This window comes from Monodon monoceros, unplaced genomic scaffold (assembly GCF_005190385.1).
Source record: "Monodon monoceros isolate NGI ecotype Baffin Bay Population unplaced genomic scaffold, NGI_Narwhal_1 Super_Scaffold_4, whole genome shotgun sequence".
In the NCBI taxonomy this organism is placed as follows: domain Eukaryota; kingdom Metazoa; phylum Chordata; class Mammalia; order Artiodactyla; family Monodontidae; genus Monodon; species Monodon monoceros.
The window spans coordinates 48,003,268-48,019,023 of NW_021703781.1; the positions used below are offsets into that span (position 1 = coordinate 48,003,268).

At 34.0% G+C, this 15,756-nt stretch overlaps 1 protein-coding gene across 2 annotated transcripts in view; it reads left to right on the plus strand.

Annotated features, from left to right (window-relative positions):
- The window catches only part of BTAF1 (B-TFIID TATA-box binding protein associated factor 1), a 92,852-nt gene that overhangs the window by 14,103 nt on the left and 62,993 nt on the right, over nt 1-15,756 (plus strand). Inside the window, exons 3-8 of one of the 2 annotated variants that reach the window (XM_029245212.1) lie at nt 1,752-1,866; nt 3,603-3,749; nt 9,505-9,668; nt 12,391-12,527; nt 14,795-14,924; nt 15,201-15,269. In XM_029245212.1, coding sequence (XP_029101045.1) covers nt 1,752-1,866; nt 3,603-3,749; nt 9,505-9,668; nt 12,391-12,527; nt 14,795-14,924; nt 15,201-15,269 — 762 coding nt within the window. Of the gene's footprint in view, nt 1-1,751; nt 1,867-3,602; nt 3,750-4,333; nt 4,367-9,504; nt 9,669-12,390; nt 12,528-14,794; nt 14,925-15,200; nt 15,270-15,756 lie in introns of those variants that run through there. The other variant, XM_029245213.1, reaches the window with a different exon arrangement.

A 15,756-nucleotide genomic window follows, 5' to 3' on the forward strand; every position in this document is an offset into this window, starting at 1 on the left:
ATTCATATTGTAGCATGTTTTGTTTATCATTCTTTTTTATCGCCAAATATTGTTCCATTGTATGGATATGGATAACGCTGTATAGATACAGCACATTTTATTTATCTCTTCATCAGTTGATGGACATTTTGGTTGTTTCCACTTTTTGGCCTGTTATGAATAAAGCTGCTATGAAAATTTGTGTGCAAGTTTTTGTGTGGATGTATGTTTTCATACATGGGTGTATACCAGAGAGCAGAATTGCTGGGTCATATGGTAACTGTGTTTATTTAACTTTATGAGGAACTGCCAGACTGCTTTCCAAACTGGCTCCACCGTATTACATTGCCAACAGCATGTATGAGAGGTTGGATTTCTCCACATACTTGCCAACACTTAACTATTAACTGACTTTGTTTATATCCGTACCAGTGAGTATGAAGTGATATTGTAGTTTTGATTTGCATTTTCCTGATGACTAATGATGTTGAACATCTTTTCATTTTTTTATTGACCATTTCTATATCTTCTTTGGAGACCTGTCCAGATCCTTTGCCCATTTTTAAGTGGGATATTTGTTCTTTTATTAATGAGGTGTAGGAGTTCTTTATATATTTTAGATACAAGCCCCTTATCAGGTATGGGGTTTGCAAATATGTTCTTCTAGTCTGTGGGTTGTCTTTTGACTTTCTTGATGGTATCCTTTGAAGCACAAAAGTTATTAATTTCAATGAAGCCAAATTTATCTTTTTTTTCTTTTTTTAAATACATCACTTGTGTGCTCTTGAGATCATATCTAAGAAACCTTTGCCTAACCCAAGTTTACAAAGGTTTATCCCCATGTTTTCTTCTAACAGTTTTATAGTTTTAGCTCTTATTTTTAGGCTTCTGGTCTATTTTGAGTTAGTTTTTGTGTCTGGTGTGAGGTAGGGATTTTAAGTCATTATTTTGTTGCTCTAGTACCATTTGCAAAAAAAAAAACCTTTTTTCCCATTGAATTGTCTTGGCACTGTTGTTGAAATCTGTTGACCATAGACACATAGTATTATTTTTGGACTCTAAATTCTATTCCATTGATCTATGTATCTGTCCTTCTGCCAGTACAATGCTATCTTGATTATTGTTGCTTTGTAGTAAGTTTTGAAATCAAGAAGTGTGAGGCTGCCAACTTTATTATTCTTTTTCAAGATTCTTTCGGTGATTATGGGTCCCTTACATTTCCATAAATTTTAGGATTAACTTGTCAATTTCTGAAAAAAAGCCAGCTGGGATTTTGATAGGAATTGTGTTGAGTCTGTATTCAATTTAGGGGGTATTACTATCTTAACGATATTAAGTCTTCCAATCCATGAACATGAGGTGTTTATTTAGGTCTTATTTAATTTCTTTCAGTAGTATTTTGAATTTTTTGTAGTCTTCAATATACAAGTCTTGTACTTTTTTTGTTAAATTTATTAAGTATTTTATACTTTTTGATACTATTATAAATGAGATTATTTTCTTAATTTCATTTTCAGATTGTTGAAAGTGTACAGAAATACAGCTGATTTTTGTATATTGATGTTACATCTTGCTCTCTTGCTGAACTCATCTTTTCTACTAGTTTTATAGCTCTTGTATTAAGTAATGGGACTTAATGAATAATATGCACTTTGCTTTTTAGTATGTTAAAAACTATGCTATTTTTAAAATGCACTTAAGCATTCTGTTTTGGCCACTTTGAACAAACAATATTTTTTGTTATATAACTATTTAATTTTTAATTTTTTAAGGTGTTGATATATTTAAGGAGTACAAATTGGGATACTCGGATTGCAGCAGGACAAGCTGTTGAAGCTATAGTGAAAAATGTACCTGAATGGAATCCAATGCCAAGAACCAAACAAGGTGCTTTTAAGTGGAAAAGTAGTTTGCAGTAAAAACTACACATTTTATGTTTTAGTCATTTCACTTTTAAAGACTTAATTTTCATGCTTTTTAGGTGCAGTCTCGTCAGGAAATAATAATGAATACTGTGATTTTTCACCATGTTTTAAAAAACATACTAGACAAACAATGTTTTCTCATATATGTTTTATTTATTTTTCTTTATTTTTTAAATTAATTTTTATTGGAGTATAGTTGCATTATCTCACATATATTTTAAATTATTCTACAGTATGCTTGATTTAGAGATTATTACTTCCCTCAAGGATTAATGTTCTAAAAAAAGAAATCAATACAATGTAAATATTTGAAACAGTCTATTTATTCTTGTTGCTGGGAAAATAGTGTAATTGTTTACTAAATTTAAGCATGATTATGTGTGGATATTTGGAGGGGTCAGTGTTTAATTTTTTGTGTGTGTCTTTTAGATGTCTTTTAGTGGAAATTACTTGTTTTCTGACTGCCTATTATATATGACATTTTAAAATGAACGTATGCTTTTACAAATTGATAAAGGTATACATTTTAATTAAGTGAGAATTTAATATGGTGCAAATGCATTTCGTTTTCAAGTCACTTTGATAACATGACTTTTATCATATGTCTTAGCTCGTCTAAAATTTTTGCTTTAATTTGCCTCACCTATTATTTTGAGGGATTGTGTTAATTTGTCTTCTCTCATCAAAAGAAATATGTAACCAGAAGAAGTTATAACTTGTTTTAGAAAACAACCTTTTCCATTCCAGCCTATTACTCAAATTCTTTTCAAAACACATTTTAAAAAAAAATTTTTTTTTGTCCTTGCTGCGCGGCTTGTGGGATCTTAGTTCCCTGACCAGGGATTGAATTCACAACCCCTGCAGTGAAAGTGTGGAATCCTACCCACTGGACCACCAGAGAATCCCAAAAAAAACTTTAAAGTAGTTACAGTAGCATTAAAATATATAGTAAGGTTACTTGTTATCATTAGAAAACTTTAAGATATTCATAGCAGTTCCCTTTCAGTTTAGCAATTATACTTTAGTTTACAGATGAATTATATGCAAATGCCAGTTAAACAAACTATTAAGTCAGTGAACAATTACAGTACATTTAAAAATTTACAATGGCATAACCTTTTTGGGGGAATACAGAACATTTTATAGATAGTTTTAGACCCCAGATGGATATTTAATTTTAGCGATTTGCCAGGAGATTGTAATTTGCTTTATATTATGAGAAAAGAGTCCTATTGATTGAGTACTTCCTTTACGTCCTAGATATTCCTCAGGTATAGGGAATGATGATGCTCACTAGTTTTATTTATGAATATATTCTATGAATATGTTTATCTTCCAATTTATCACTATGATAAACTACCTTGGTATTTTTTAACTGTTTAACAGAGAGCACGATTTTTAACATATGTATTTCAACATGGGGATGCATTTCTTCATATGACATTGTGCTTTCATAGTCAAAAAGTTATACACACACCCACTGACATTCTGATACTTTGTAGTAAGGGAGCCACCTACTAAATAATTTTTTCATAAATAAGAGTTGATCATAAGTAAATTCACAGTAGCTTTTCTACTTCTTCCACATTTTACTTTTCTTAAAATACCCTCCCCCCTGCCCCCCTGAAGTGATGCTATTTTCTTTCGTTCTATACTTTGGCTATATAATCAAATTAAATGTTTTTAAACCTCATCTAGAAACTACTTCAGAAGGTGCTATGGAAGATTCATCTACTACAGATCGATTGAATTTTGACAGATTTGATATATGTAGATTATTACAACATGGGGCATCACTTTTGGGATCTGCTGGTGCAGAATTTGAAGTACAAGATGAAAAATCAGGTATGTAGTAGTAGTCCTACAGAAAAAAGTCTGAAATGCGTGCATTCAGACCAGTTTGTTACTTGGCGTGCTATGTTATCAGTCATGCAAAATCTAATAGATGTCATGAAATGCAAATTCACTGAAGTTTTCAGTTTGAGGTGTGGGGCATGCAGGTGGGGAAGGTAACCAGAAGCACTTTGTCTAAAGCTACTATAGGAATATTTTTCTTCCCTTAGTTGAATATGTACTATATATATATATATATGCACCATTAATAGATACATATTAATATTTCAGTATTTCAATATAGAAATTGTAAAGTGGTACCCAAGAGCTTCAGTTGAATAGATTTTAAAAGCCAGGATTAGTACAGATTGTGGTAATGTTTTCACAGTTCTGGAAATTTAAGAGGCTATGATAGTTTCCTTTTTATCATATGTTTTAAACATTTAAATAATTGGATCTACTTAGGCTGATGACCAAAGCAAAAACTAAAAATGAAAAATAAGTCTTAGATAGGTAATTGTCCCATTATCTTTAAACTTACAGAATCCATCTGGATATAAATAAATGTTTTGGCCATTCAAGATTGATGCCTTGAGTGGAAAAAACCTTGATGTTTTTAATGGATTTCTGTAAGTAAATAAGTTGCTTTTTTGACTAAAACCAAAACAGAACAGTGTTTTGTTTTGTTGCTAATTTATCATTAGTCAAAGCATATCTGTCTAAGTTAATGAAGTGATCTTCAATTTGTTCATTTAAAAAAATGTCAAATACCCATTTCTTCTTTCCTAATATACTTTGTATTGAAAGATCTAGTGTAATTATTTATGGAGAGAATTAAGAGGAGAATTTGCTTAAGTTCCAGAAAAGCATAGTTTTTTTTTTTAATAAGGGAGGTAGAAGTCTTCAGAAACTTTCCAATTTGAAAAAGTTATCTCTAAGTTTACTAATTAGTAAGTTTTCTAATCTTACTAGTGTACCCATGGACATCATGAGAGATCATTGGCCCTTATCTAAGGATAAAAGTCAGTGTCACTTTTGTCACTTAAAAATAAATACGTGTTTGGGTCGTATCTTAAAGATTCTGATTTAATAGATCTGTGGAGAGTTTTGGGAAATTGTATATTAAAAGAAAAAGCTCCACAGGTGACTGATATGTAAGCAGGATTGGGAACCCCAATTTTCTTGGAATTCAGTTTTTAATGCTGATAAGTCATAGCATGCTGAAGAGCGCTCATTAAAACCCTCTAATTAGGCTTTCTTTAAATATCTGCTCATCTATGTTGGTCTCTACATATTTATAAATTACACATATATGATTTGCATAGGTGCCAGTCTGAGTTTCCTTTGCAGTTGGTTATTTTCCCCAATAGTACTTTTCCTGGAATGAGAGGACCAATTTTAGGCTCTTTGTAAGTGTACTAAACTTATAATCCAGCAGCCTTTGTTTTGGATGCCTAGTGTTTTTCCCTCTGGGTAGAGTAGCCTTAAATTTTTTTTTTTTAATGTAGCTTTAGAGAGATATAATTCACATACGATAGAAATTCCCATTTTAAAAGTGTCCAATTCAGTGGCTTTTAGTAGATTCACAATTGTGTATAGTTAATTTTAGAACATTGTCTCAAGAAGAAACCCTGTATCCTTTAGCAACCACCCTCCTATCCCCCTACATCCTTTCCTTCTCTTCCCATCCCTAAGGACCATTAATTTACTTCCTGTAGCTATAGATTTGCCTACTATGGACATTTCATATAAATTGAATCATATAATATGTAGTCTTTTGTGACTGGCTTCTTTTTACTTAGCAGAATATTTCCAAGATTTATCCATATTGCAGTATATATATTAGTACTGCTTTCATTTTTTTCTTAAGTAGTAGTTACTTACTAAGTAGGGTGTATCAGTTTTTAAATTGTGATAGAATATAGATAACATAAAATTTACCATCTTAATCATTTTTAACTGTACAGTTCAGTAGTATTAAGTACATTCATATTGTTGTACAGCCAATCTCCAGAACTCTTTTCATCTTGCAAAACCGAAACTTTATACCCATTAAACAGCAATTCCATTCCTTTTTCCCCTCACTCCCTGGCAACCACTGTTTTACTTTCTGTCTCTGAATTTGACTACTCGAGGTACTTCATATACATGAAATCATACAATAGTTGTCCTTTCGTGACCGACTTATTTCACTTAACATAATCTTTCATGTTCATCTAATGTTGTTGTATGTGTCAGAATTTCCTTCTGTTTTAGGGCTGAATAATATTCCAGTGTATGTTTATACCACATTTTGTTTATCCATTCATCCATCAGTGGACACTTGGGTTGCTTCTGCCTTTTGCTTATTGTGAATAATGCTACTATGTACATGGGTGTACAAATATCTGTTTGAATTCCTGCTTCCAGTTCTTTTGGATTTATGCCAAGAATTGGCATTATAGGATCATATGGTAACTCTGTTTTTGATTTTTTTTTTTAGAACTGCCATACTGGCAGTTCCATGGTGGCTGTTCGATTTTACATTCCCATCAACAATCTATGAGGTTTCCATCTTCTCCACATAACCTTGTCAACGCTTGTTATTTTCTGGGTTTTTTGGTAGTAGCCATATTGGTAGGTGTGAAGTTATTTTATTTTCTGGCTGAATAACATTCCATTGTATGAATATCACATTTTGTTTATTCATTCATAGGCTGAAGACATTTGGGTTGTTTCCACTTTTTTGGCTGTTATGCATAATGCTGCCAATAAATGTTCATGTACAGATTTTTGTGTGGGTGTATGTTTTCATTTCTCCTATTGTAGATACATAAGAGTGGACTTGGTGGGTCATATGGTAACTATGTTTTACCATTCGAGGAACTGCCAGACTGTTCTCCAAACTGGCTTCACCATTTCACATTCCTCTAGGAGGATACAAGGATTCCGATCTCTCCACATCCTTGCCAACGCTTGCTTGTTATTAACTGACTTTGACTATATCCATACCAGTGACTGTGAAGTGATATCTCACTGTAGTTTTGATTTGCATTTTTCTGATGACTAATGATGTTGAATATATTTTCATGTGTTTATTGACCATTTCTGTATCTTCTTTGGAGACCTGTCTATTCAGGTCCTTTGCCCATTTTTAAGTGGGATATTTGTTCTTTTATTAATGAGATATAAGAGGTCTTTATATATTCTTTGTACAAACCTCTTATCTGACAAGTGATTTACAAATATTTCCTCCTATTCTGTGCATCTTTTCACTTTCCTGATGGTAACCTTTGAAGCATAAACGTTTTTAAGAAGTCCAATTTATCTTTTTCTTTTGTTTCTCGAGCTTTTTGATGTCATATGTAAGAAGCTATTGCCAAATCTAGGGTCATTTACCCCTGTGTTTTCTCTAAGAGTTTTATAGCTTTAACTCTTACTCTTAGGTATTTGATCTGTTTTGAGTTCATTTTTGTATGTTGTGAGGTTAAGGATCCAACATCATTCTTTACATGTGGCTATCCTGTTGTCTCAACACCATTTGTTGAAAAGATTCTTCTTTCCCCACTGAATTTTCTTTGCACCCTTCATGAAAACCAGTTGGTGGTAGACATATAGTTTTATTACTGGACTCTCAGTTCTATTCAATTGATGTCTTTCTTTAGGCCAGTACCTCTTTGTCTTGATCACCATTGCTTTCTGGTAATTTTTAAAATCAAGAAGGAGGGTGGGAGGGAGGGAGATGCAAGAGGGAAGAGATATGGGGATATACGTATATGTATAGCTGATTCACTTTGTTATAAAGCAGAAACTAACTGACTAAATAAATAAAAATTTTAAAAATTAAAAAATAAAATCAAGAAGTATGAGCCTTCAACTTTGTTGTTCTTTTTCAGGATTATTTTGGATATTCTCAGTCTCTTACATTTCTGTATGAATTATAGGATCAGTTTGTCAGTGTCTGCAAAAAGCCAGCTGATATTTTGATAGGAATTGTTTTGAATCAGTATATCAATTTGAGAAGTATTACTGTCTTACTATGAGGTATTATGATCCGTGAACATGGAATGTTTTTCCATTTGTTTAGATCTTTAATTTTTTTCACTAGTATTTTGTAATTTTCAGAATATAAGTTTTAAGTTTTACTTTTGATGTTATTGTTAGTAGAATTATTTTCTTAATTTTATATTCAAGTTGTTTGTTTCTTTAAATCGTTTTTTCCCCTCCCTGTTCTTTTTTTTTTTTTTTTTAAGAAGATGTTGGGGGTAGGAGTTAATTAATTAATTTTGCTGTGTTGGGTCTTCGTTTCTGTGCGAGGGCTTTCTCTAGTTGTGGCATATCCTCACTGTGACAATATCCTCCTTTACATTTAGCATTGTTATATTAGCTGCTTAAAAAATCTTGTCTTCTACTTCCAACATCTGGGTCGTCTCAGTGTTGATCTCCATTAATTGTCTTCCTTTTGGGAATGGGTTACATTTTCTTGATTCTTTGTATGTCAGTTAATTTTGGATTGTATTCCTCACATTATAAATGTTTATACCACAGGCTGGATTCTGTTATATTCTTCCAAAGAATGTTTTGATTTGTTTGGTTTAGTTAGTTGTTTTTGCTTACTTGTTTTAATAAGCATTTAATTTGGTGAAACTCAAACTCAGTCTCCTTTGTACTGGGCAACAACTCAAATCCCAATTCAATTTTTAGCTTTAGTTGGACTGTTTGGAGTCTGCCCTGTGCATGCATAGTTCAGAGGTCAGCCAGAGATTTGGCTGAGTTCACAGAATTTGGGCTTTGTCTCTGGTTCTCTCCTTTCTGGGTTTTTTCTCTCTACTTTCCAGTGGCTATAGTGATCTCTGACTCTCCTCTAATTCTGCAACAGACAGACTGGGTTTTTACACAACTTTTAAATGTAGGGCGTGGCTGCCCTACGTACCACGGACTGGGTCTACCTTTAGGCTAAAAACGTTCAAAAATGGGAAACTCACCTAATGTCGTGTCCTTCTTCTAGGTATTGATAACTTCTCCAAGTATATGCCTACTTTTGATCTCTTTCCAGTGCCTTCAGGTGGTTGTTTATTACATTTTAGCTAGAATTTGTTATCTGTGGAGTAGTCCAATAAGAACTTAATCAGCTATTATTGGAAGTTAATCATTATAGAACCATCTCTTGCAACTTAGCTAGTTTAAGCCCAAATTTTTATTTTTAAAATAATACCTTTTGATCTATTTTCCACTGAAATATTGAGGGATATTTCTTGGGACATTCAAAATCTACTTTTATGCCTTTGTCTTCGTTATTTGGGCTATCAGGACTGTGTCATCTCAGAATACATAAAGGCCACACTTGGAATAAGCATGTATTTGTTGAGATCTTTTTCTGTAAAATAAAATCCAGATTTTTTTTTTTTTTAAAGCCTGGTTAGAGCTCTCAGAGAATGTATGAGATTAGCTATAAAATAATAAGATTGGTTTATTTTCATAGGAATAGATCTCATTATATATATACTTTATAATTGACAGTAGGGCAATGGGGTAATCTCAGTGAATTTTTGTTAGCTAGATTGTTTTGTTAGCTAGAACACTGTTTTCCAAGATCCAGTAAAATATTTACTCTATTAGGTAATAAAGTTTATGACATGTTCAGAGATTGTGAGTGTGGTTTGTTTTATTATCAAGAGAGGTATTCTAATGGTTAAATTTTTTAAAAAATTTTAATCGAGTCTGATCTTCACGTATTAGAAAACTGCTTAACTGATTTGAAGAAAATGTATTTCTTCTTTGTTTAAAGGTGAAGTGGATCCTAAAGAGAGGATAGCACGCCAACGAAAACTATTACAGAAGAAACTTGGCCTTAATATGGGAGAAGCTATTGGAATGAGCACTGAAGAACTCTTTAATGATGAAGATTTGGATTATACCCCAACTTCAGCAGCCCTTGTAAACAAACAACCTGTAGGTAAAACCTCTGGTTGGTTGATTGCAAGTAATAATACAGGGGGTTTGCTTTATTTTGCTATGCAATTGGAATTTTAAAAAATGCGTTTTTTAATTCTACTCATTGTTGCGTAGCATCACCATAATTTAGTGTCTTCATAAGTTGGATTTCTAGTGATAGATTCTAAGGAGACAGAAGTTGCCATCTACCTCATAGACATTGGACTATTAGAGAAAAGGTATGGTACATCTTTTAGGAGACACTGGTGTTGAAAAATCCTAGTTGCATCAATTGCTCTTTCTTTGTTCTTCAATGAAGCAAAAAAAAATATTTCAGGGTGGGAGATAGTAAGGGCTATCATAGTCAGATATGATGATACTAGAAATCTTTACAGCTATGATTCTTTTATTTGAGAAAGTAACAAACATGGTGAAAACTTTCAAACAATGCAGAAGGGCACACAATAGGAAGCAGCCCTTTTTAAGTTATTTGTGCATTTTTCCTGAAATTTTCTCTGTATACATAAGTTCTTTTAAGCTATGTTCACCTTTTCTCACTTCATATGGCTTCATATATCAGTATATACAGATTGATCACATTCTTTTTTGACAGCTTCATGCTGTTTATATGGCTGTACCATAATTTTGCTCTGTATTTTTCCTGTTCCTCTGTTTTTCCAATTCCCAGTGGATGCCTGTATGCTTCTTTTTTTTATACCATAGACTCTTTTTAAGCTCCAGTAAAAGCTGTGGCTCTCTCCTCAGAAAAATTCACATACATTTGAGATATTACCTTTCAGGGAGTTTAGTGCTCTTTTCTCCTGCCCCTGCAATACCCTTTTAGGGATCTGTGGGTCCCATTAAGAATTCCTGCTTTACATGAAACCCATATCTTCTCATTCCCTTGGCCTTTCCCTTTGCTTAAGAGGAGAAGGGTTCTATTTGCCTTTATACCAGTTGCCCTCTAAACCATTAGAATTTATAAACTAAATTTTTTGGCATTGAGGGGTATGTGATGATGATGGAACTTTTGCCGACAAGGGGGAAAAAAAGGCAGATTCTGGAGGGAAAAAGAAGAGTACAGAGGCAGAAAATATAATAACAACCAGGAAGGAATAGAAAGAAATGGGGTACAAAGGGATGCATAAGATGTAAGTAAATAATAAAGAAGACAGGACTTCTCTGGTGGTGCAGTGGTTAGGAATCCGCCTGCCAATGCAGGGAACACGGGTTTGAGCCCTGGTCTGGGAAGATCCCACAAGCCGCATAGCAGCTAAGCCTGTGCGCCACAGCTACTGAGCCTGTACTCTAGAGCCCATCAGCCACACCTACTGAGCCCATGTGCCACAGCTACTGAAGCCCACGCACCTAGAGCCCGTGCTCTGCAACAAGAGAAGCCACCACAATGAGAAGCCCATGCACTGCAACGAAGAGTAGCCCCCACTCACCACAGCTAGAGAAAGCCTGCGCGCAGCAACAAAGACCCAATGCAGCCAAAAATAAATGAATAAATAAATAAAATTTTTAAAAATAAAGAAGACAATAGAATAAAATAAAGGAAAACAAAAATGTAGTAATGTGATCACAGTGTGGTATTTCGACATGGTGTAGGGAAATGAATGGGTAGGTGTATTAGAGAAAGTGGGCTATAGACAGAATAGTTGGATATGGGATGGCAGCAGCAAATTTGAGGTTTGCAGGATCCAAGTTTGGTTGCTTTAGATGTCGCGGACCTTTGGGAAGAGTTGCTGAGGTTAGTTGTTGCCATGGGGTCATCACTGCTGCATTGCCTTGTGTATATGCCAGTGGTCCCTGGACCAAGTCTGTAGCAGGGCACCCACACCAGTGAGCCTAATTGGTTGTAGAAGTGTAAATTTCAATTGACTCTTAATCAGTTAAGGGCAGAAAGGATTTTTAGGCTTGCGCTCAAAGCATTTTTGTTCACATCCTTAATAATGTCTCCCATGAATGCAAAAGAGATCAAAAACAGTATGCAGTGAGTGATTAAGAGGGGAAAAACATATAGGCTAAGTTAACTATAGGACGCTGGCCCAGTTACTAAAACTATATGGCTATAGTTATTTTTATTTTTTTCAGTAGAAGATGATTATCATTGTTTAAAAATTGACATTCTTTATTATAACTTTTGGATGGTAGTATGGTTTTTATTTTGTTTTTGCCTGTGTTGGGTCTTCGTTGCTGTATGCGGGCTTTCTCTAGCTGTGGTGAGCAGGGGCTACTCTTCTTTGCGGTGCGTGGGCTTCTCATTGCGGTGCTTCTGTTGTTGCAGAGCATGGGCTCTATGCACGTGGGCTTCAGTAGTTGTGTCTCACATGCTTAGTTGCCCCACGGGCATGTGGGATCTTCCCAGACCAGGGATCAAATCCATGTCCCCTGCATTGGCAGGTGGATTCTTAACCACTGTGCCACCAGGGAAGTCCTAGTATGGTTATTTTGAAGTCTCACCTCTTCAAAGCCCTCACTGGGGTCAGGATCATACATTTTTCCCTTATCTGTGACAAATGAGCATTTCCTGGCAATTGAAAGAATAGGGGAGAAGGAAGAAGAGAGTGAAATTATGGTACAGTCATACAACAGAATAGCATGAAGCTGTCAAAGAAGAATGTAATCAATTTGTATATAGTGAAATTTACAGACTTTAGTCCTCTTCTGAGGCTGAGACTATGGGTATATATTCTAACTTCAGAAGTTCAAATTCAGCATTCTTTTATTCTTTTAGACTCTCCAGGCAGCTGAATTGATTGACTCAGAGTTTCGAACAGGAATGAGCAATAGACAAAAGAACAAAGCTAAAAGAATGGCCAAGTTATTTGCAAAACAGAGATCCAGGGATGCAGTGGAAACTAATGAGAAGAGGTAATAATCTTTTTCTGCTTATTTAAAACAGTAATGTTGGTTAGCTTAAATCTGGGTCTGCTTGATTTCTAAAAACATTTTGATGACATTGTCTTTGGCTGTGGAGTACCATTTGGATTGTCTTTCTGAATTGTCAGAGAGTATTTACTATTATTAGGGACTAGGACAACTTTCCCAGAAAAATCCATGTATGCACATTTTTTTTTTCTTAATAATTATGAGCCCTGAATGAGGATTGAAGATCTTCCAAGGGGAGTGCATTCCAGGTAGCAGGAACCAAGTGTACATGCCTTAATCATGGAATATTCAAGAAACAGAAAGAAAGGCTGTATGACTGGAATGAGTAGACAGAAGTAAGAGTAGCAGAGAATGAAGTCATAGAGATGGCCTGAGGACTACAAGTTAAGAATACTACATTTATAAACAGGGTATTATATCACCTGTTCCCTGGCCGGGGGCTAAGCCAAATAGTGGGTAATAATCCAGGCTTGTTTACCTAATTCTGCTGTAGGAAAGAACTCTGTGGGTAAAATCACTGTCCTCACTTTCTTAATGAGTTCATAAAAATGATACCTGTGTGGCTTGGAGTAGCATTTCTCAAGGAGTGGTTCAAAACAACCCCCTTCATAAACATTTTGAGAAGCTTGTTAAAATGTAGATTCTTGGGCCCCACTTAACTCTTAAATCAGAATCTTTAATGGTGTCCAAGAAATGTTTGAGGAAATGGTGCATTCATAAACACATGAGAGCCTATGAAAATAAGCTTTTGTTGCAGATAACAGAACTTTTTGTTATTCTTTCATATAAAGCTAAAAAGTTAAGTGTTTACAGCGTTTATTTAAAAGCTAGGCATATGGTGGGGTAAACAATAAACATCTACTTGGTATAAATTTTTACTTGAAGTTGTTTTTTTAAGTATAAAATCTTTATTGATCTTGTTAACTACAGGTTTTTTTTTAAAGTTAACAGCTCATTAGGATCGTGTAGTAACCTAGTAAGTGTTTTTACTGACTTGTATTCATTTAAGACTTTTACCCAAATATCTGAATATTGGAAATAATAGACCTTATTTTTCAGAGCCCATGACTCATTCATTACACAGATATTTATTAAATACTTTTTATGTGCCAGATACTGTCCTACGCTGTCATGATACCGTAGTGAATAAAATAGGTAAGCACTCCTGTCTTCGTGGAGCTTACATTCTAGAGGGAAAGATAGATGAGGGATAAGATAAATAATTACATTAATGGTAAGGGTTAAGAAGGAAAAAAGAGGTAAAGCAAGGAACGAACAAGTGAAATGTTTTGTGGGGAGGGAGTTTTAAATTTTAGATAGGATGGTCAGGGAGAGATTCACAGAGGTTACTTTTCAGTAAAGATATGAAAGAAGTGAGGTTGCTAGCCAGCCCTGTGAACATCTTAAAAAGACATTCCAAATAGAGGGAATAGCAAGGACAAAAGCCTGGAAGTAGAAACATGCTTAACAAGTTCAAAGATAGTAAAATGACCAACCAGTGTGACTAGATTGAATTAGAAAGAATTAGAATAATAATAGTCTCCAATTTCTTTCATCACCTTACAGAAAAAATTGTTGGCCAATATTGCACTATTAAGGTGGAAGGTGGGGCCTGGTGGATATCTATAGAAAATAATGCTGTGTATACCTTAACAATGCTAATTCTTTCTTTCTGTTAATAATTCAATAAAGCAGTTACTTGTCTTCTCCTTTGTAATATTTTGTTATTAGTCCAGCCTCTGTTTTTGTTCTTTTAGTCATAAAATTTTCCTCAAATTTTCTGCACACATTTTTCATCTTCTAATAGTCTTATCTCTATACTTTTCAAGAACTAGTAAGATTATAGTGTGTTGCTCAGTATATTAGTTTTTTTCAGGGTACAAAAGCCTAAAAATAAAGTTATGCTGGGCCAGATTTAGGTTGTTAGGCCAAAAGAGTTTAAAATAAAAAGGAGAGGAGCTGGTTGTAGAGAGAAGGGGAAAAAAGAATACATTGTTAAATTTGAGATCCAGTCTGAAAGCAAGACGTCTTTGACCTTTTTACATTTATCAGTAAGAGTAGTAGGATAAAGTTTGCTCAAACATTTTTAAGCAGTTAATCTTAGTTATTTGATACATGAAATTGTAAGTAAACCATATAAGCAGAAAATGGCAAAACATTTGTTCAAATGATGGATTCTCTTACATTCATTGTGGTTAACATTATCCTTTATTCACTTTTTTTAAATGCTGACTTTTTTTTTTTTTTAGCAATGATAGCACTGATGGGGAACCAGAAGAAAAGAGACGAAAAATAGCCAATGTTGTTATTAATCAGTCTGCAAATGATTCCAAAGTCCTGATTGATAATATTCCAGACAGTTTTCCCTTAATTGAAGAGGTACTATTGAAATGCCCTAAAGTGTCCTTTGAAATTATTTATAATTTTTTCATACTAATGTGTTAGTACATGGTATATAATAATCTGTCACTTGAGAGAACTTTTATTATTAAAAATCTAAGTATCTTTACTTCATTAGTAAAAATTGTTAATTATTTAAAAATTTAAAAGCCTGACTATTATTATTAGTCCTACAAATAAATACACCGTATTACTTAAATTATTAGCATAAGATAGATCTTTTAAATTAGTAGTAATTCTGTTTTTCTTATTCAGACAAATGAATGGCCTTTGGAAAGCTTTTGCGAAGAACTTTGCAATGACCTTTTTAATCCCTCCTGGGAGGTAGGATTTCTTCATTACAGTTTCTCTCAGCTCTATTTTCTTGGCTAATGATAAGAACCATGTCAAGCACAATCTGTTTTGTCAGAATTCCTGTTCTTGCCCTGTATCCTTCTCAGAACCACTGGTCAGGGCACTTCTTATCACTCGCCTCTTAAATAGAAAGCTTTAGACTGATTTTCACCTTTCATACCCCTTTTGACATATTTCTTTAGTGAATTGTTCATTTCTTTTCATTCTTTTAGCTATGATATAAAGAGTTGCATATCTTCCAGACAGTAAAAATTTCATCTGGAAGTGGACAATTTTGATTAAGACCAGTAGTTTCCAAGCAGTAGCTTAGCCTCAGAAATATTTCTTCAAAGAAAATCTTGAACAGGTCTCATGTAAAAGAGATGAACGTGAAGTTCCTCTGGTTGAAATTGAGGGTTGGTAGTCTCAAACGATTCTGTCTCACTTCATTTGGCTTCTGAGTAATTTTAAAACACTG